The 22,851-nt window shown below is 43.9% G+C and overlaps 1 protein-coding gene across 1 annotated transcript in view; it reads left to right on the top strand.

Moving 5' to 3' along the window:
* Positions 1–907: 907 nt before the first annotated feature.
* The window catches only part of LOC147727601 (protein NipSnap homolog 3B-like), a 516,955-nt gene continuing 495,011 nt past the window's right edge, over positions 908–22,851 (top strand). Inside the window, exon 1 of the mRNA XM_086961631.1 lies at positions 908–950. Coding sequence (XP_086817757.1) covers positions 930–950 — 21 coding nt within the window. The 5' untranslated portion in view covers positions 908–929. The remainder of the gene's footprint in view (positions 951–22,851) is intronic.

Below are 22,851 nucleotides of genomic sequence, written 5' to 3'. Positions count from 1 at the left end.
ATAATTAATTGTTGTAAATATATATGTATGATTCGTATGTACTTAATTGTGTCATGCGTGATTTTTGTACTTGGGTACATCTTTATGTGTCATTACTATGACGAGGACGACTTCCATGGGGGTAAAGAATTAGTTAGTTACTGGTGATCTTCAATGCCTTAGGATAGTCCGCCTCGTCATGGTAAGTTCCCATCCACCCTCCGTTTCAGGACACAATGCTATGTGCTTGAAAACTACAGGAAGTGGATCCGGAGGGGAAGGTTTTCTAATAAAAGATAAAAAAATATATAACATAAAGCGTGGCGAAGCGAGTCTGTCTGGAGGCGGAACGGTCTCATGTGTCACTACTATGACTAGGAGGACTTTTAATTAATATCACCGGTACGTAGCTAACTAATTAATTCCATTGGCGGGCTACGAAATGTGTTTTCATGACTCATGTTTATTTTATTTTACATCATACAAGGTGCCCCATTCAGCACAAGTTTGCACAGCTATGTGAGATTTGTTAGCACTTGCATTCCGATTTCCCTCCGCCAAAAGTTCCTCAATGCCACACACAGAAGCATTTTGTGCCTCCTTGTTAAATTTCCCTAAATTTGCTTGAACAAATCCCAGTGCCAGTCCCAGCCGTTAATCCGAATTAAAAACGACCAATGACATTTCCAGAACGAATAACGAAAAGCTTTTAGAAAGTGGCAGAGAGAGGTTTAATGCGATTCGGCAAAATGGCAAGGGTTTCATTTAGAAAAAAAAATGATGGCTGTGCGCCTGGAAATAAGTTGCTGTAAATCGCAGGCTGAAACGCGCCAGACACTCCTCCTACATACGAACGTCGCCTGCGGCGGCAGCTGCTGAATCAGAATATCATACCTTACACAGGTGTAGCGGCAGAGCTTCTTTCCGCGAGGTCGATTAACTGGCGCAAGATGCAGGCTCCGCGAGCGCAGGTAGGCAAATTCGTGCAAACAGAAACGTGTGTCTGTTCAGTAAAAGTTAAATGTATTTGTCAAAGTTCCCTACATGCCATCTCTCCCGATAAAAAACGGGAGACTTGATTTTAAGCTTATAGCGGTGTCTATGATTGTTCTTTCATTTAAAACGGTCTGCTTCCCAAGGCAAGTTAATGAGTGTGCACTGTGTGTGTGTGTGGGCGGAAGGGGGAGGGGGGAGCTGGGGGGAGTTACTGTCTGAAGTGACACAGAGGTGAGAAAAAAACCATGGCCTTGAATGTGGCTACGAATAAGCATAGGACACTTACATTAATTTAATTATTAGGTTCTCCACCTTTATCAATTCCCGAGTCAATGCCCCAAGCGCTGCTCGAATTCCAAACGCAGGACCTGGGTCTCTGTGTCATAAGAATCACGCTGCACCTCAATGACGACGCCGAGTAGGCTGAAAAAACATTTGGGGTTGCTTTTTTCCCCGTTTAGAGGGAACCGTGTGTTATGTCGTTGGCCCTTGCCCACATGCCATAGAAATAATAGACACTCTGCAGCACACATAGAAAGAGAAAAATGCATCTCAGGAAGGTGTTCCTTCCTGTACAAAAACATCCTGCCTAGAACGCACACACTCTTGCAACAGTAAGGGAGCCTGCGCTGGTGCTAGTCAGCTAAAAGTGCACCAGTGCTAGGAAAGGACAAGACTGCGCTGTACAATGATAAATACTGCGCATTATTGCCCTTTCATGCAGCACAGCAAGTTGGCCTGCTGTGTTGCACTGCATGAAAGAATGATAAATCTGAAGCTTGGTCAATTACCATTTGGTTTTCCTAGACATAGGTCATGGTTACTTTGCCTTTGGAATCAAGTTGCATCTCATTGATGAGACCCAATAGGCCGAAGCTGGTGTTTGCTTGGCTCCTGTCAGATGGGACCTGGCCTGGCAATTGGAGCTGGACGGTTTTTAATTGAGAAGGACCAAGTCTGATTTGCATGAGGGAAGTTATTGTTTGAAATGACATAGAGATGAAAAAACACAATGCACAGGAATGCGGTCAGCAATAATTACCAAGATGAATTCAAGCATTCCACCCACCATCTTTTCATTTTCATTATACTTGGGAAGGATAAATATGAGTTACTTGATGGAGGTGTGCACCTATTTCCCCATGTGTTATTCCCTGTATGTTGGGTTTTTGCTGCAGTTTCACACCCTCGAATCAATGGTGGTAATGATCGAATGCTCATGCAGCAGCTGTGGGGAAGTGACTTGAGCTGGGTGAGGCCCTAATTCATTCGCAAGTAAAGAGAGCAGTCACTGAGAAAGAACTTCGTACAGAGATACCATATAAAACATGCTAACATTTGGGAGCACTAAGAGTGAGATTCAGAAAAAGAAATATTGCACAATATTTGTTCCATTCATGTGATTTGTTGTGGAGTAACGTATAATACAGAAGAAAGACTAAAAAAGAATGTCTTTGTGTAGCTAAAACAATCTGGAGTCCCATAAATCTGAAATGTTGGTAAGCATGTCTTTAGTCGATTTCATTAGGTAAATAAAAAATACCTAGTAACAACAAGAGAGGAAGGGAGACCAAGAACGCTCCTATTCCCCTCGAATTAGAATACAGAACAACAACGAAGGAGCGTCACTTATAAGGATGACTACAAAGTGAAGCAAAAGCGGTGTCTTAAATTGTTTTTGTTGCTTGAAGGAAACCTCAGTAGGTTTTTCTGAAGGCCCTCACTCACGACCTGGTCGGTGACATGCTTCATCATCGGGCCCTACCAGGAGTGGCCGAATGCCACCCTGGTGTGCTACAACACCAGGTTACTGCGGAGCTGGTATTGTGAATGTGAAGTGAAAGATAAAATGGCCAATTGAGTAAAAAAAGTAGTTTTATTAGTTTTCCCAATTGGACAGGGATAAAATAGATAGGATAACGGACACACATTAAAGGTCCACTATTATCCTAGTGTGAGGTCCGTCAACATGTTTCAGCCTATGTGAAGGGTTCTATCAGGCATGCATCAGGACCAGTGAGTGAAATATTTACAGTGGTGTGTGTCAAAACCTCGGTGGTATGGGCGTGCTAAGGCCCACCCTAGCCTGAGGTCAATTATGTTAAAAATAAAAATTATTGTGTAAGATTCCAAAATGGTAGGAGTGGAACCGAGTTAGACAAGGACGTTGACGTACAACAGACAAAACAAGCAACTAAAAGAAAAAGAGAGCATAGATTAAAATACATCCATTGTTATACAATGCTATATAGACTTGCTTGGGTGTTTTTTATGAGTGTGACTGTAGTCAAATCTTAAACACGAGTGAGAATCGTAGTGTACTCGTGCTCATATCAGTTTTAGCAATAAGCAAGTGGAGACGTCCAGAAGAAGTCTCTTAGAGTGAATATGCTAATAAAATCCAGGTAAATGAAGGTAAAATACCCCTATTGGTAACTCTAGTACGTGAGAGAAACTTGAGATTATTTAGTTAAAAAAATGGCAAACAAGCAGTTAAGTGAATGTCAGGCTAATAAAATACACTGTATTGAATCTGGGAAGAAGACAGAAACGTCCTTACGGGGGGCGCTAAATTTTAGCACGCCATGGATCTCGGGAGGAGGGTAATAGCAAATTGGCACACCTTGTAGGGAGAGAGAAAAACAGGCTAGTACGAGCAGGAGTGTCTGTCAGTATGGAAAATTACTTATCTTTAGTTCGTTACGTTATACTCACTCCCTGAATGCTAGGCACCCGCTCAGTACCTGCAAACGCCCTCGATAACCGGACCCCGAAGAACAATAAGCTTGAAGTCAGTGGGGCATATATAGGCAGAGTAGCCCCCAGCACGCCATTACTGCGGCGGCGTCATCTTGCAGGGCTCGGAGAGGTCGGCTTGCGTGATTGGCAGAGACCGCAATCACCTGTCTGCGGCTCAGCCAATCCAGACTGTGGAGAGGACAGGACCTATCAGGCGCCCTCTACCACGTGAACGCAGGAGGAACAGCCTCTCATTGTTGTTGAATGAAAAAAGACCAACTTTGTGACCCAGGTGTTATGGTAACGTACAGGTAACATACAGAGACAGAAAAACGTAGAGAACTAAGCCTTGTGGAAAAATCTTACATGGTTAGTATTGGTTAGGGTGTTGGAGCTACACACATTGGTGGAGAGAAACTCCACTATGGAAACGAGGTGCCTCTAGTCATAATGAAAATTCAAGGCAAAAACAGTGAACACCCATAAAGGCTGCATACGTGCCTATACCAATGACAGCCGGGATTCCAGGGGATGGAAATGCAGTTATGCTAGTACGCTGTCCTGACCACAATAACAATAGCGTTATTGACTGGTAGGGTATCGGTATAGTACAATATCCAACAGGAGGCCAAGTATTGAAGTAATGTAAGCACGTGTGGAACAGGTCTGTAGGCGTATAGGGGCCAGTTCCTTTTTGGGGTATTGAGTTTAGTGTTAATTAGCAGATTCAATGAAAGAAGATGGTGGGGCCCTGGTTGTGTAGCTCTGAGCCCCACCAGTTCAATAACGGTCCAGCGCATGTCATTGGTGGTGTGGTTGTGCTGTAAAAAGTGATCACTTAGTTTTGCTGTGATACGACCACACCTGATATTACTGCGATGTTCGCTGGTTCTTTGTTTCACTTTGCGCGTGGTCATGCCAACGTAGCGCAGCTGGCAGGGGCAGGTTACTAGGTATACTACATTTGTTGAGTTGCAGTTAGTGTTAGCCCTCTGGGTCCATACTTTGTCTTGCTCAAGATTAAGAGTCTTTGTATGTGATGTGAGATGACAGATGCTGCAATTGGAACACCGGTAATGACCAGTTACTTTTGGCAACCCCCAAGCATCAGTCACAGATCTAATCCCCATGGGGGTGCTTGTTAAAGGGCGTGTGTTGACCAAGGTGTCTCGCTAATTAGGGCCTCTTTTAAAGGAGAACAAAGGTTTCTCCCAGTTCCTATTATTGCTGTTAAGGATGCACCAATGCTTCTGAATGGTTTTCTTCACAGCATTCGAGGCCGAACTGTAGGTGGTGATGCATGTCAAAGGGATTTCGCCTCGTGGTCGTGTATTGTCTTCAAGGAGAGCTGCCCTTGGTTGGTTTCTTGCTCTTTTGTAACCTTTTGATAGAACATTTTTTTGATACCCTCGGTTCTCTAGTTTAGTGGTAAGATCATTAGATTGAGCCCTGAAATCTTCTAGCTGAGTGCAGTTACGCCTAAGCCGGAGATATTGGCCGTAAGGCAGATTCTCTCGTAAGGCTCTTGGATGAAAACTTTTGAATTCTAACAAGTTATTTCTGGCTGTAGCTTTGTAATGCGTTTTCGTGGCAAAAGATCCATTCATCTTGGAGATGATCACATCTAGGAAGACCACCTCCTCCCTGTCAACTGTGTGGGTAAATTTCAGATTAGGATCCAGGGTGTTGATCCAGAGGAGGAAAGTCTGTAGAGATTCTGCTGTGCCATGCCATACCAACAGTACGTCATCAATGTACCTCCTCCATAAGCCTATGGAGGAGATGCACAGGTTGTTAACATTCTGAATGTTCTTCTGTTCAAAGGCATGGACCTACAGTCCGGCTACACTCAGGGCAAAAGTGCTGCCCAAGGAAGTGCCAGTGCATTGCAGGAACAGTTTGCCCTTGAATTCAAATAAGTTCTTTTTCAGTGCTAAAGTGGCACATTTCAATATAAACTCCTTGGGAGTGTTATGTTCCCAAGCCGTAGTATTGAGAGCTTCATCCAGGATCCTGATGGTATCATCCTGGGGAATGCTCGTATACAGACTCTCAATATCCAAGGTGGCTAGTATGGTGTTCGACATGTCACACTGTAGGGTGTTTAAGCGATTAAGAAGGCTTTTTGTGTCCTTTAAATATGTGGGTGTCTTCTGAACCAATGGTTTTAAGACAAAGTCACAAAACCGTGAGAGGGGCTCAAGGAGTGACCCAATCCCCGAGACAATCGGACAGCCCGGGGGGGGGGAGGGGGGGGGGGTTAGGGGTGTCTTGCCTTTGTGGATTTTGGGCAGTGTGTAAAAATATGGTATGATCCCATCACTGTCAGTCAAAAAAGCAGCCTCCTTTTCTTAGATGTGGCAATTGGCTTCTGCATCTTCCACCAGATCTGTGATGACTCTCCGTAGGTCTTGTCATGGGTCATGTGTTAATGTTTAATAGTTTTTCTTGTCTCTCAACAATCTATAGCATTCGAGCTCATAGTCTGTAGTGTTCAGAACAACTACCGCACCCCCCCTTATCTGCAGGTTTTAAAGTTAGAAGGGGTTGTTGCGTAACTTGTCAATAGCTTTAAACTCGCTTGCTGTCATGTTTTTAAAGGTTGTGGGAGTCTCCAAGTTCTCAATCTCATTGAATACAGCCTGTTCAAACGTTGTGGTTTCCAAAGGTATGGTATATGGAGGGGGGGTGAAGGATGATTTCACCCGTAATGTTGTGTCCCCTGCTGTACCTTCCTGTGTAAATTCTTCCTTTCCCTCAAAGAAAGCTTTGAGTTTCAACTTCCTAAAGAAGTTAGAGAGTTTGCAATGTAAGCAAAACTTGTCTAGGCGGGCGGTCGGGACAACGCCTAGGCACTTCTCTAAGACTGATGTTTCGTCCGTTGACAGAGTAGTGTTTGAGAGGTTGACAATTAAACTCACTGTGCACTCGAGCACGCTAGAGGTTCTCTGCTCCGGGTATGGTTCCCCACTGGGTCGTCTTGTTCCCAGTGTACCTGGGGTTGTCCTTTCCTTTTTTCTCTGCCTCTCCGGCCTCTCCCTAAAAAAGGCTGGCCAAAAGGATTTGTCTAGTATGGTTGGTTGGGGACAAAACCCGGGTTCCAACCCATTGGCATCATTGATGGGTGTTGGAAATGCATTGGGTGCATACCTCCAGCTCCTTGGTTGGGATAATGGGGCCACATGGGTTGTTGAAAGAGGGGGCGTGCTCTTCCTCTAAAGCTTTCTCTTTGCTTTTGCTTATAACTACCAGTGCATGATCCACTGCTATTCGATGAATTATCATCGGAACTGCCACTCTCTAAGTTTGACTTATTAGGTTTTGTATAGTCAGGCTCAGAGTAGGGGTACATTTTGGAGAAGGAGAATTTCTTTAAATCTTTTTGGAATTGTGTTACTTTTGTTTGGGTCAGGTTATCTTTGTATTCATTGATATCTTTGTCGATATCATCTAGGCGTTTCTTGTAGCCTGTCAGGGTAGTTTTGAAATGTGATTCAGTTTGTGTGATTTCTACCATGATCGCTTCTGATAGTCTTACCGCTGTCTTGAAAATGAGCACGAGCCAATCGCTCGTGCAATGCCATGCGATCATGGCCCATTCTTTCCTAAAGAGTGCATCTTCTAGGAAAATTTGCGACGCATTGGTGACCTGAAGGCCTTTGGAGCTGTATTAGTCCTCAAATATTCTGTCAAGATGGTACCATGTAGTATTGTAAGTATTCAGGTGTTTTTGAGTTCCGATAGTTGTTCCCACTCTTTAGAATGGGTGACCGCCTGCGATATCGAGGGGTCTGCAAAAAGTGAGGGTCGAGCTAGAATTGCATCGACCTCTGAATCTGAGAAGATTAGCCCTAGATTAGCCATTTCAAGGTGCTGGGGAGGAATGTTTCTGGAAGTATAGTGTAAAATCCCCTTTCAGTGGAAGGAGAAAGAGAAAATCAGAAGATTAAACTCTCACAGCTGTGCGCTGCTAAATTACCTAGTAACAACAAGAGAGGAAGGGAGACCAAGAGCGCTCCTATTCCCCTCGAATTAGAATACAGAACAACAACGAAGGAGCGTCACTTATAAGGATAACTACAAAGTGAAGCAAAAGCGGTGTCTTAACACATTGTTTTTGTTATTTGAAAGAAACCTCAGTAGGTTTTTTTGAAGGCTGTAAATAAAAAATAGACATTTCAAAATGGCGTTTCTTAGCTTGTATAGCCAGAAAAGCAATAAAGATTGCTGAGATCCAATGTGCATATGGGATTTTTTAAATCTTTCATCGTTTTCTGCCTGGAAGAACCAATATTGAAAAAAAAATATGTTTCCTATCTCTGTTAATTTCAGATTGACTGAAATATTTGAAACATATTTGAATCCATCATATGTTATATGACGTATGTTTGTCGCAGTATCAACATCAGTAGTGTGTTTCCATCATCTACATGGTACTCTGCAAAGTCTTCACATCAAAGCATCCTGTGTGATCTACCTGTACACTGATGGACCCATGCCACATTTATTTATTTATTTATTTATTTACGAGTTTATATAGCGCTGGAATCGACTCCAACTGGAGTATCTCTGCGCTTTTGGGCCGGTTGACATCCACAGAGGAATGAGTAATGCTGGAGCTAGATCTCATTTTTGAACAACAGGGTTTTAAGGTGTTTTCTAAATTTCAGATGTTCCGTGCATAGTCTGAGAGTCAGAGGGAGTCTGTTCCACAGTGTGGGTCCTGCTACAGATAATGCTTTGCCTCCGTGCCTGGCTTTTTTGGCGCGAGGTACTACCAGTAAATGGCTTTTACTGGATCTGAGCGATCTGGAGGGGATGTAGGGAGTGAATTTCTGTTCTAGGTAGGTAGGGCCTTGTCCGTTTATGCTCTTATGAATAATACAACATATTTTGAATTTTGCCATTTGTCGGATGGAAAGCCAGTGTAGTTTGTTTAGAAGTGGTTTAGATGCTGTTCTTGGAGGGTTATTTAGGACTAGGCGAGCCGCCGTGTTTTGGACTACCTGCAGTCTAGCCAAAACTCCCTCATTGGCGGAGAGAAGCAAGACGTTACAGTAGTCGATTCGACTCAAAATAAGGGCCTGCACTAGAGTTTTCCTAAAAGAGTCTGTCAGCAAGGGAAAGATTTTGCGCAGCATGCTAATGATGTGAAAGCATGAGCCTGCAACGAAGTTGCTGTGTTTTTTGAGCGACTGTTCCTGATCGAGTCGGATCCCTAGGTTTTTGATGACCTGTTTAGGTTCTGGGACCGTACCAAGATCAGATGGCCACCAATCCGGGGCCCACATTATTTTGGCGTCTCCGAATAGCATAACTTCAGTCTTGCTGACGTTGCACTGTAGATAGTTGGTAGACATCCACTGTGCAACGGCCTTCATGCCTGCAGAGAAGGAGTTCTTTAATTCAGCGGTGAGAGTTTTAAAGGGAAAGAGGAGCTGCGTGTTATCCGCATATGACACGGGGATGAAACCAAATTTGCGCATCACTCTTGCCAGGAGTGCCACGTAGATGTTAAAGAGTGTCGGGCTCAAACAGGAGCCCTGTGGCACCCCTTTTGAAATATCTACCTCCGCTGATCGATATTCACCCATGGTGACAGTCTGGGTGCGATTGGATAGGAAGCTCCTTAGCCAGGCAAGGGCTTTGTTCTTAATTCCTACGTTCGACAACCGGTCAATAACATTTTACTTGTGAAAATTATTAACCTGATATAGCCAAACTAAGGACGTTGTTTAATAGTGCTTTTATGCCCCTCTCCTTTCTTTTCCCTACCCAGTTAAAATAGTCAACTATACCTTTGCAATATCAGCTCCAGCATATATAGTTCATAACATTTTCTATTAACTAGCAAGTTCAACCCGCAGCCAACCAGCCTCGCCCACCTTTTGACACACACCGACAACTCCCACAGCCACCTGCTCACCAATGTGACACCGCTCACAAAGTCAGTCACCACAGCCATCATGACCTCAATTGACTCTGGAGCACTGACAGACCCCTGCCCCCACCAGGCCTTCAAGGAAATCAGCAGCACACTCGCCAACATCCTCAACTCATCCATTACTACTATGACCTTCCCTATTGCATGGAAATATGCAGAAATTATACTCCTCCACCGACCCCAGCAAGCTCAAGAACTTCCACCCCATCTTGCTGCTCCCATTTCCGGCCATGGTCCTGGAGAAAGCCATCAATCACTGGCTCATGGATAACCTGAAAGGAAACAACCTACTCAATGCCTCCCAGTCCGGCTTCTGCTCCAACCACAGAATTGAGACCGCCTTGATAGCTGCAACCAATGACATGAGATCCATCCTCGACCATGGTGAGACAAGAGCCCTGATCTTCCTCTATCTTTCAGCGGTCTTTGACACTGTATCCCACCACACTTTCATCACCATACTCCACCACATTGGCATCAGAGGAAATGGGCTCAAGTGGATTGCCTCCTTAATCACAGCACACACACAGAAAATCCACCTACTGCCCTTCATCTCTGTACCCAAGAGCATCATCTGCGGTGTGCCCAAAGGATCCTCCCTCAGCCCCACCTTCTTCAATGCCTACATGACTCCATTTGCTGACATTGTCCGCACCCATGGGCGCAACATCATCTCATATGCTGAGGACACCCAACTCATCCTCTCTTTTAAAGGAGACACCGTCACCACCAAATCCAACTTCCAGAATGACTTGACAAACTTCGCCGACCGGATGAGAACCAACTACCTGAAGCTATACACTGGCAAGATAGAAGAGGCCATTTTCAGATGGAACACCTCCCTATGGGACAACACATGGTGGCCCGCTGCACTCAGACCCTCACCTATCACCACCAAAAACGTCTGCAGCTTCGGCATCATCCTGGACAGCAACCTCTCCATCAAGTGACAGGCCAACACAGTAGCCTCCTCCTGCTTCCACACCCTCCGCATGCTTCATAAGATTTTCCGATGGATCCCATTCAGCACCAGGAAAACAGTAACTGAAGCCCTCTTTCCCAGCCGACTGGAGGACAGAAATGCACTTTACACACCCATCTCCTCAAATGACTACAGACCATACATAATGTCACATCCAGATTCATCCTCAACCTCTCCAAATGGACCAGCATCACCCCCTACTTCAGAAGCCTACACTGGCTCCCCCTCCAAAAGAGATGCTAGTTCATGTTGCTGACTATGGTCTACAAGGCCCTCCATTGCACCAAACCCTCCTACATCAACCACAGCCTGACTTTCCACCAAACAACCAGACAAATCCGATCCTCCTCTCTTGCACACGTGCTCCGCATCTGGCGGACCCACAGTGGAGGTCGTTCTTTCTCCTACCTCACCACCAAGTCCTGGAACGACCTCCCACTCCACCTATGAACCTCCCTTCACTGACCGACTTCAGGAAGAGAACTGGCTGTTTGACTAAGGCCCACCAGACCTCGGTGCCTGGATCCCCCTCCCCCTGGGCTGATAAGCCTTGCCGTACAAATAATGATTGATTGTTTGGCTAAAGCCTGTTCTTATTAGTGGCTGTGGGAATTGGTTCAAGTGTATCAGGGTACTGAAGATACTTGTGTCATTTGGGACTTTTACTACTAATATTCCATTGCCTTCTGCTGGGCCTAAAATAAAGCACCAAAGACACACCTTTAGCACTTGATCCTTGGGTGATCAAAACCATGATCCAAGGCTTACTCTAGATGGTTGTACGTTGTCAGAAACTAAAAGCTGGGTATATCATTAATATTGTAATTGTATTTACATATCGCTTACTGCCCCGACGACGCATTGAAGCACTGTAAAGCGAGTAGTGTTCTACACCTGAACCTAAGGTCAGTGGTTAATCCAGTGGTTATTGTTAATTATTGAGATTAGTCATTTGCTCTCAACAAAATATCACATGTATTTACTCAAGTTACTTTAAGATAGATTATATTAATACCACTTAGGTTACCACTTAGGTAAGATTATTAGTCAGGGCTAGGTGATTTCAGGTGAATGGTTTGTAAGGCAGATAGGCTGATGGAGATTAGATGGTGTTAGGTTGCAGGTTTTAAAGGAGGAGAGGTTGTGGTCTGTGCAACAATGTGTCAATCAATTGCAGAATCACAATAGGAAAGACTAAGGTAGACAGGCATGAGTCTGAGAGGAAGTTATACTTAAAAATCAAGGGATGTAGAGGATGGAAGGCAAGAAGAGGGTCACTGAAAAAGAAAGGAGAGAAATCAAGTGGAAGACAGTGAAGGGCAATTTTTCATGCTCGTTTTTAGGAGCGGTGTGGGAGATTTTCTGAGATAGCTAGCAATCTGAAGATGTAGAAAGAAATATTATGTCAGAAGTCTCCCACTCTCCGCAGGGGCAGTATAGATGCTGATCCCAATCTCCCACCCTCCAGTGCCACCGCTAGTTTAGCAGTTTCACCAGAAGAAGGGAAAAGGGGAAGTGGATAAAAGAAGAGACACCTTGACACTGCTGACACCCTCTTTGGCTGCTGGAATTCTGAGGAAGATATTCTGCAGTCTATTCTTCAGGGGGTGCCTAATACACAGATGGAAGGAAACATAAGACAACAACCCACCTTACTATACTGACTCTATGAAATAATTAAAGCTTGTCCTACCAGTAGCTTCATGTCTGGCGTCTTTAGGTATTAGCTTCTCTTCTGTATTTAATTGAGGTTTACTGCAGGTAGTCTCTTAATCAGACTTACATTACCAAATTTTCAATTGACTCATTAAGGTTCTATTTAGATTCTTCAGCTCTCTCTCTCTCTGTACCTGAGAATCTACGTGCAGATGATGTAATAGTTTTCTTCAAATTGGTTATCCAGTAAGCGCAATGAAAGAGTCTCATACCAAAGGGAATCCTTCCGTAGCGCACAAAAAGGTGCAGGGTAGGAAAAAGGGAAAGGAAAGAAATTGGGCAAGCGCAATTGCGAAAGGAAGGTAGGGAAGTTCACTGGCCAATAAGCAAGTTTGTCTTACTAGTTCAAGACTCCTCAGAAGAACTCTCCCAAATGGCGCAGTTCCGAATTCTTCAACTACTCACAGGAACTCTTCAAGATGCTGTTCTGTGAAATCCTCCGTCAGCAACAATGCAGCTGTCAAAGAGTTCCTAAGAACGAACTCCAAAGATGCTCTTACTGACTGACTGTAGAAGTATTGCAGCGCTCGAACTAGTCACTTAATTGACCTGACAGTGACAGTTCCAAGAAATGAACTAAATTCTCACTCTAAGACGACTTAAACTAGCCCTGACAGAGAAGGCAACAATTATTTAACGAAAACTACTTGCCGACTCCCGTCTTGGATTAATGACGCGGAGCGGCGGAAACGAGCTGTGTCTCCTCACGCTAGTTAGATAAAGTGCGCAGTTGATAATCTGCGCGATTGCCTCATTCACTAGACTGGCACTACGGAGAGCTTAACGACCACCACAGCAGCCACCTTGAGTGTCTGGGGATTTCTTAACTACAGGATACCAAATGATTCCCCGACTAGGTTTAAATCCAGTCCGTGTCTTGATCCTTCTTTTACGAACTACCACTGTGGCTATACAACAGTTCCTGACACATTACATACAGTGCTCCATGTTAGGTGCAGGCAGCTTAAACATGTGAGTCCAAGTGAAAACATCATTTAAAAACAAGAACCCAAGCCTTTTGTGTGCCAAGTCTGGGCATCCCTTTGAAACATAGTCAGGATTATCCCAAACTTGCAGCAGGATCTGTACATTAACCAAGAGGAGAGGACCAGACGCTTTCTTTAGGAAGATGGCTTCTTTAGAAAGTCTAATTTAATGAGCTTCTCAAACTATCCTGCATTAAAGGGAATTTCACTTCCTAAAAAAATGAGTTATTTTACACTGTCCTGTCATTAGTTACTTAATCCCATTCAAGGTTGTTCCTATAGCACTGCTGTGATTACGCTAAATTTGCTCCTTGCCTTCCCTACTAAATTCAGTTCTTTTATTTGCCTGCTAAAAGTGGTTGAGGGGAGCAAAACATTTCAAGATTATACTTACAATTTAGTCATGCTTAAAAGACCACAGACTCTGAACTCCAATTTATAGATTTATTATACGGCTAAAAATAATTGAATATAAACATACTTTAATATCAGACTATATAGGTACATAAAAATCAATACAGAGCCGAGACTATGAATATAATTCATTCAGCATGAAAGGCATAATGTGATGAATTCCAAAATTAAAATGCAACACAGAATAGAAGCTGAGTCCAATTCTCTTTCCATTGAGAAGGAAAACAAAAGTTATCTTTCCCTTCACTACTCTCAATGAGGGTCCTGCCTATCTCACTTATATCACACCGAAGGTGTCAGCAAGTGTTGACTTCCTAAGAAGAACTCACGTCAAATGGGTCTGATAGCTTAAGGCTATGGAGCTCGCTCTAAGATGCTCTTTCTCCTCCAAAAATGCAAAAGTCTCTTGAATCTGTCCCTGCGCATCATACAAAAAGACAATGTTCAGCCCACAATACGTCACATGATAAACTTTTCAATTGCAACATTTTCCGTAATTTTCCACAGGAGCCGTGTTTGTTCATATCCTTTCCAGTGGTCTTGGTTCCCAGATCGACCAGACATGAAAGGCGTCCTCCCTTTTGGCCTTCTAGTCTTCTTCAAACACATTCCGGGTATGTCCTTAAATCCAACAATAACGAGGTCGAATTCCTGCACCTGCAGTAGGATGAGAACATACTATCTTCGAATACAAAAATGATTAATTTAATTATTTCTTGAGCAACCAAGGAGTAAAGAAAATCAAAACAACCTGCAGTGTTGGGCCTATAGTGCAGGCAGCTTAAATGATACACAGTTACATTGGATGAGTATAATTCTGTCCTGCACATTATGCATACAGGAATTATAAGCTTTTCTAATACATACGAATCCTTCTGGAATGTGCATACAGCATTTTAATGCTTGCATGACTTGAATAAATGCATCTTAATAATCATGAAACACTGCAAACAATAGAATATATGTAAGTGCATTTGAACCATGAGTATAATGCACCCATACAATTGAGAGTGCTTTAGGCACTCTATCAGTTCCCCTCTCTCACACTTTTTTCCTTGTAGAAGAGACCGACCTAAACAGAAGTTGTAGCTTGCCGTCCCTGTCTAAATCTTTGTAACCCTTTAAGGTGCAGATAATGACTGTTCTGCTGTCGTTCTAACTGCAGCTCTCGTTCCTTCAAGGAGTTTTCAATATGACATGCCTTTTGCCATTTGTAACCTTTCATGGCTCTCAAACGTACAATTATACAAATGACAGCTATCATGATAGGTTTCAAGATGTATGCCATTATTCCTTGTCCCAGACTTCCAAACCAGCTTCTACTCTTCCCAAATCCCTTGCCAATTTGTTCCTACAGTCCATCTGCAGCCAAATCACGTAAATCTTGATTTATCTCTGAAATGTTACTAATATATTTTCGTAAATACCGACTATTGTCAGGAATATACTTGCAGCACTGTTGTACTTTCAACAATTTACAGACTCCTTTGGCTTTTGCTAAAAGCACATCTAAAGCAAGACCATTTTTAAGAACCATAGCCCTTATCGAAACCATCTCCCCATCAACAAGCAGTCAGATTTTTGCGGTATTCACAGAGAGCTTATCCACTATTGTTGCCAACTTTCAAATTTTCACATTATTCAAAATCATTCAAAATCACACCCACACTAGGTATCATGGCTCCAAGTACATCTCCAACAATTTCTCCAGCACTTGCACCACGTTTTCTTAGGCAATTTCACATAAGAACTTTTTCCACACATAAAATACACATTTGGTACTATGGGTAATGTATACAATAGCGCCTTTCTTATTGACTCCTCAATTAAGAAAATCTGTTTACAATCACTCTCACCCACAAATATTTTGTCATAAAATGTTGACGGGTGTCTAATGGACAATTTCCCTTTTTGCTGAAAGTCGAAAGCCATTGGACCAGAAATTCCCTTTACCTTATGATTTAATTCTTCTTGTGTCCATGGGATAACCTTATGCATTGTGTCTGGTCTAAATAAAGTCTGCCTATATCGATCTTCTATCTGATCCACAAACATCTTTTCAATATCAGATAACATGCAGGTCAGATTGCATCTATGAGCATACGATGTATCCAAAGTAATAGTAGGCACAAAATACGTAGATATCCTCTCTACCTCCTTATAGTAATCATATTTATTCATGTACTTAAGAACTGGAACTTTTGAGAGTGCCAGTCATAATTTGAGAAGTAGTACTCAAAATGGGCCATACTATAAAACTGGCTCAACGTCACAATACATGTGATGCCAAAGGTCAATGGTAAGTGGTGATATTGGATGTCCTCTTCTACTGATGCTGGCAGTTGCATACACACATAGCAATCTTTCGCTTCCATTGTATCAACATACTCATCCAACAAATGAGCATATGCATTCTGCGTGAAATAACCTTTTGACAAATCTACGTGCAACATCCAACTAGTTTCCCTGGTCATATCTCTATCTTTGGCAGATGCATCCTCTTCTACTTCTGAGACAGGTGGGGTAAGGGTCACCTGTTCCCAATTCTTTTCAGCATTGTGAGACTCAGCCAAAGATGTAACAATCACCACAGTTATGATAATAAGCACCACAACAATAAGGGTATCAATTATGCATTTCTGCTTGCGTCCTGAATTTCCAGATTCCATTTTGAAACACTGTTAAGTTTGAGACGTGAATGAACTCAATAAAGTCTGTTTTCTTTTTTTCTTTGCTTGATTTTGTTATTAACAATGTCTTTTTATTCTCCTTTTTCCATTCGATTATTGCAATATTCAGTTCAACGATACTAAATCTATTGTAGAAATATAGTCAGCCCTAACCCTCAGCTCTTGTTCTAATGAAAGTCCCTACTTTAAATCTTTTTCCACTTGGGCCTAGGTTATCTTCTTTCTAAGGCTAATAAGGTTTTCTTTCATAGTTCAAGCTTTGTCGTTAATTATATTAAATCCAACTATGGTAAGAACAAACTGCTGAATATCTACACAAATCTCTGCTAGTTCCTGTGCAGTGGGCTGTCGACCAAAGGTAGGGAAAGCAACCTGGTTGAGGGTCAAAAATCGCAAAACACTTAGGCTTGGTGATCCTTAACTCACTTTTCCAGTCCCCAACCTCCCGGATCTCCCAGAGTTCTACATCTGCAGCTAGGTACGTCCACTCAGGAGATGCACACTTTTGAGACGGTACTCTCTCTCTTCCGGATCGTCTTAGACCATCCTGTCTTTCTTCGGTTTAACTTTGATCTGATTCAGATGTTTCAGGAATCGGAGCGAGATTCTTCTCAGATGCAAGCCTTATGTTCAGCCTTTCTTTCTTTGTTGGCCACTTTGCTGCTGCAGCATCTGTTCTCCTCTCTTCTTCTTGATCTGATTCATCTGCATCAAGCTGTTCACTCCAATCTGGTTCAATGTTCCCGTCTGCAGTTTTGTCTATCTCAGAATCTGAATTAAACTCTGGGGTAGTTTGATCTATTTTTTGTTGCTCGGTTGATTGTTCAGCCTCATCAAGAGTTCTCACGATCTGACCTTCTCCTTCTGTTTCTGTTGCACTTCAACTGGCACTTCTCGGAACCAGGGGAGTAATTTCCTCCGCAGGCTCGGGAACTCTGCGAGTAGGAGAAGTGTGGATCCAATTTGGCAATCCTCCACACTTCATAGCTGTACTTGTGACCAAGATCACCTGATATGCTCCTCGCCAGCGAGCATCAAGGTAGCTCTTCCTCACGTGCTTTCAGACCAGCACCCAGTCATCAGGGTTAAGATCATGCAGCAGGTCTCTCGAGGTGGATGCAGTCGCAGCCTCGACCTGGTGGGACACAGAATTAACCAAATCAGCCAGTCCCCTACAATAATACATAACCAAATCATCTGTGATGTTTATCAATACTGTAGCTGGCACCATAGGCAATCGCATAGCTATTCCCATCAATATTTCTTGGGGAGAGAGCCCTGTCCTCCTATCAGGAGTACCAGGCAGACTCATCAATACCAATGGCAATGCATCTGGCCATTTCAATGAAGTTGAAGAACACACCTTTAACACCCTAATTTTGATTGTGCCATTTATCTGCTCCACAAGACGAGAAGCCTCAGGCCTGTAGCTACAGTGCAATCTCAGGCCTGTGACTACAGTGCAATCTCTGATCAATCATCAAAGCTGTACACAACAATTTCATGATTTCATTATGGAAGTGTGTTCCTCTATCTGTCTCTAAAAAGGTCAGAAAACCGAAACGCGTTATCAGCTCCCATAAGAGCAGTTTTGCCACTGTGAGACTGTCACATCGTCTAGTTGGATATGACTCAACCCAACGTGAAAAGATACACACCATCACCAAAACATATCTCAGCCTATTGCACCTCGGCATCTCAATAAAGTCCAGTTGTATCCTATTAAAAGGACCTCCTGATCTTCCAATGTGGCTCATCCCAACCACAGCTCTCTTTCCAACATTCATTTGTTGACACGTAACACACCTGTGACACACTGCTTCAGCATACACATGAAATCGTGGGTTAAACCAAGTTTGGCTAAACATTCGCACCATGGCATCTTTCCCAAGATGAACTGCTCTGTGAAACTGCCTTGCCATTGGGCTCAGTAGACAGTTGTGTAGTACTGCTCTGTCATCTGTTGACACCCAAATGCCATCTTTTCTCTTTTCACAGCCTGCTCTAACCCATGATGCAGCTTCCTCCTCTGAGACCTCATCCTGCAGCCTCTTCACTTTATCCCAAGTATCAGCCACAGCTAACATCATGCTGAGCTTGGTCTCTTCTGTGCTCTCTCCTACATATTCACCATTGAAAACACAAGCAGGTATAGCACATAAACGAGCTACTTCATCAGCATAGTTATTTCCTTTAGTAACAAAGTCCTCTCCCTTCCCATGGCTGCACATTTTACCACTGCAATCTCTCTAGGTTTCTGTAAAGCCTCCAGTAATTGGCGCACAAATTCTCTGTTACGGATAGGGGATCCTGAGGACGTTAAAAATCCCCTCTGTGACCATTACTGTCCAAAATTTAACCACTCCATACCCATATTGGCTATCCGTGTAGATAGTCACTCGGACTCCATCCGTGATGGTACCGGCACGTATTAGAGGAATAATCTCGGCCACCTGAGCAGAGTATATTCTTTTCAAACATGCAGCTTCCACCACCCCTAAGATGGTGCTCACACCAAACGCTGCTCTCAAACACCCTTCATTGTCTCTTAAGCATGAACCATCGACAAAAAGGATCAAATCAGATTCAGGCAGTGGTTCATCGACAATGTCAGGTCTGGGTTTGGTAGATAGCTCAGTAACATCTAGACACTCATGCTGTTCACAATCTTCTCCTTGCTGTTGCAGAAGAGGCAACAATGTGGCAGGATTCAAAGTGGTACCGCGTTTCAGAGTAACGCAAAACCAAAGGAGATGATGGACGGAGTGTTAAACATTGCATGCTCTCACCCCCAGTCAACTGATCTGGGTTTAATCCATCATCATTCTTTAGTTCACTCCGCCACCCCAGTTCAGACATGACTATATGCAAATCAATCTGACCCTGTGCCTCATGGGAACAGTCCAGCCCGAACTGCCAAGCCTTGTCTTCCCTGTACCTGAAATAAGCATCCTGGGACCGGTTTCGGGTTCACAGTCCTCATCAGCCAGGCTATCTTGAATCCAGTGGCAAAGGGAGCAAGGGACCCACGTCTGGGCATACCCTGCCAACTTAGGGCGAATAAAGCAAAATCAAAGGGGATGATGGACAGAGTGTTGAACATTGCAAGCACTTCACCCCCAGTCAACTGATCTGGGTTTAATACATCATCATTCTTTAGCTCACTCCGGCACCCCAGTTCAGACATGGCTAAATGCAAATCAGTCAGATGTTTTGGTAGTTCTATATCTCGACCAAATTGGGAGGTTGGAGTGGGCGGGGGGTCGGAAGAAGGGGAACATGTGTCAAATGCTAGCCAGTGTACATATTTTGACACAGAGAAGATTGACCACTGTGATTGTATCAACACCAAAACTAGGAACTGTGCATTTATTCCAGTGTACTATGACAGTCAACTGTATGATTCCTTTGTGACTTGCCACACTTGGGGGGCCAACTGGTGAGGATTATAAGTTATTAACATGGAATATCAGAGGGCTAAACACTCCTATGAAAATGTGTCATGTTTTCACATATTTGAACCGCCATGGTATCCAAATTGCCTCCTTGCAAGAAACACACCTGACCAGGGCCTCTGAACATTGCGCACAAATGGGCAGGGTTCCAGATCGCCTCATCATACTCATCTTATGCCGGGGTGGTTATCTTATTGATCAAAATTGGCATTCAGTTCATGCCACACAAGACCCACATTGATGACGAAGGACGTTGTGTAATGGTCCAGGGCAAATTAGGTACTACACTAATCACCATTATAAATATGTATGGTCCTATACAAGATGAGCCAGAAGTGTTTCAATGAATGTATGGCATTCTAAGACAGGGGCCCGTGGCAGCCGTCATATGGGCAGGAGACCTGAATACATACCTAGACCCGGCTCTGGATAAATCTAACCCACAAAGCGTTTAAACGCCTAAAGTGGCTCGGAATATTAACCAGGCTGTGATGGATTTCAGACTGATTGATGTCTGGAGACTACGAAACAGCACAGCAAGGTTAGGGAACACACGCCATACCGGCGCATAGCAGTTGGTCCAGACTAGACTACTGGCTTCTAAGTGAATGTGCAGAGGGGTGTGTGACAGAGATAGCTAACCTTCCGCGCATGCTCCCTGATCATAATCCAGTGCAAATGGCTCCTCACATCCCTCATATGACATGCCGCCCATTCAGCTGTTGCTTCCACTCGGAGGCGGTACTGGATCCTCTTTACAGCGACACAGTCCGCCAGGCGATAGAAAATTATTTTTGGCATAATAAAGGCACGGTGAATAGCGCGCCCACACTGGGAGGTGTTTAAGGTGATGTTCCGGGGAGTTTGTATAGGCACGGCAGCCGGGTTCCTGAAGGCTCTCAGGACACAACTTACCAACATAGAGACTACACTAAAAACCCTACAGCAAGATTACACGGATGACCCTGCCCCAGACAAATTAACATGCATCCATGCACTGATTCAGGAATATGACGCGACCACGGAGTCAGAAATTTGTTACATTTCACATCGACACACGGCTAGGAAATATGGAGCGGGTGGCAGACCAGGCCGCAATCAGGCGGGGAAAATTAAGGTAAAAGATGACCATCATCATATTGATAAAATAACCGATACCCAGGGAAGAGAACACTACGCCCCTTTGGAAATAGTGGAGCAGTTCAGAAATTATTATGCCAATATGTATACCTCCCGGGGGGTGGGATCAGACTCCGCATTTGAGGAGTATCTAGATAACATAGCCTGTGCTTGGCTCGCATATTGTCATAGGGAGTACTTGAATCAACCTATAGACGAGATGGATATAAAGGCCGCAATTTGTGCTCTACCGGATGCAAAGGCACCGGGGCCGGACGGTCTGACCATAGAATTTTATAAAGCCTATGAGGACCATATCACCCCACATCTGTTAGAGATGTACACCGAGGGGCACGAGGCTGGTGTTCTGCCGCCGTCTCTTCGACAAGCCTTCATTATTACTCTTTTGAAGAAAGACAAGACCCCTAACGTGTGTGGATCCTATCTGCCCCTGTCGCTGATCAATATTGACGTGAAAATACTCGCCAAAATCCTTGCCACGAAACTCCAACGACTGATGTTGTGCCTGGTTCTGCCAGACCAACCGGGATTTATCCCGGAGCGTTCTACGTCACATAATCTACGGACAATATTTGCGATGGTGCATGTTCTTGAACCCAATTTGCAGGCAGCAGCGGTCATGCTTGACGCGGCCAAAGCATTTGACTCAATGGAGTGGGACTACATGTTTTCTATTCTGCAGCGTATGGGATTTCCTTTACTGTTTCTGGAGTGGGTAAGGATACTGTATACTGACCCATCGGCAATGGTTTGAGTAGGAGGTCTAACGTCCGAGTCTTTTCCTATCATGTGCAGTACCCGTCAGGGCTGCTCTCTCTCGCCACTGCTGTTCGCCATTGCAATTGAGCCCCTAGCGTGTGTGATACGCCAAAGACACAGAGAGACAGCTTTACATTTTAATCACTGACCAGTCAGTATCTCACTTTATGCCAACGACATGGTGCTTTTTAGACGAGAGCCCGCTCGATATTTGGTGCAGGTGCTCAGAGAATACATTTGATTTGGGCTAATCTCGGGTCTTAATATCAATTGGGATAAGTCAATTATTGTCCTACTAACAGAGACTACCCCTGCACCACCTGTGGAATACCCAATAGTATGGTCAACTGACCCGGTTAAATACTTGGGGATTTGGGTTCACCGAGACCCTGATGTTGTTATTAGGGAGAACTATGGTTGTGCCTGTGTAAAGCTAGATCACCACATAGATACATGGATAGCCCTGCCATTGACCTTGGCGGACCGCATAGCCATTATAAAAATGATGGTATTGCCCCGTTTTCTATATCTCTTCTCTAACATCCCAATAAAATTGATGCAGGGATTTTTCATTACACTGTGTATGTCATTGCTTCGCTTAATCTAGGTAGGTAAACAAGCTCGGGTGGCTTGGGATACTATAACCATAGTCTATGCCAAGAGAGGGTTGGTGCTCCGGACCCCTACATATACTATGTGAGCGCTCAGGCATAATATGCTTACTATTGGTTACATGATTTTATTCTCCATGTGGCAGTCGAAGATGTCGATGCCTCTCCAGTCCCTCTTCACAGTAGCATAACACATACGCGACGGGACACTACTAAAACTGAAATAAACATGATGGATACTACGGTGGCAGCGTGGCAGGCCATTAGGAGAATTGCTGACAAATTGCCTAAATAAGCCTCAGTGATGCCACTGGAGCATCATATATATATATATTAAGGGGGATCCCATCATTGGCATGACCCTGCCAAACAAACCGGAAGTCACATTCAGCCAAGCACGCTCAATGAGTGACATGTTGGTGAAGAGTAGTCCAGAGGTG

The sequence above is a fragment of the Lissotriton vulgaris genome, chromosome 3_1, assembly GCF_964263255.1.
Source record: "Lissotriton vulgaris chromosome 3_1, aLisVul1.2, whole genome shotgun sequence".
Lineage (NCBI taxonomy): Eukaryota > Metazoa > Chordata > Amphibia > Caudata > Salamandridae > Lissotriton > Lissotriton vulgaris.
Note: the sequence above shows the minus strand (reverse complement) of the source record. Positions and strands in the feature narration are given on the sequence as shown.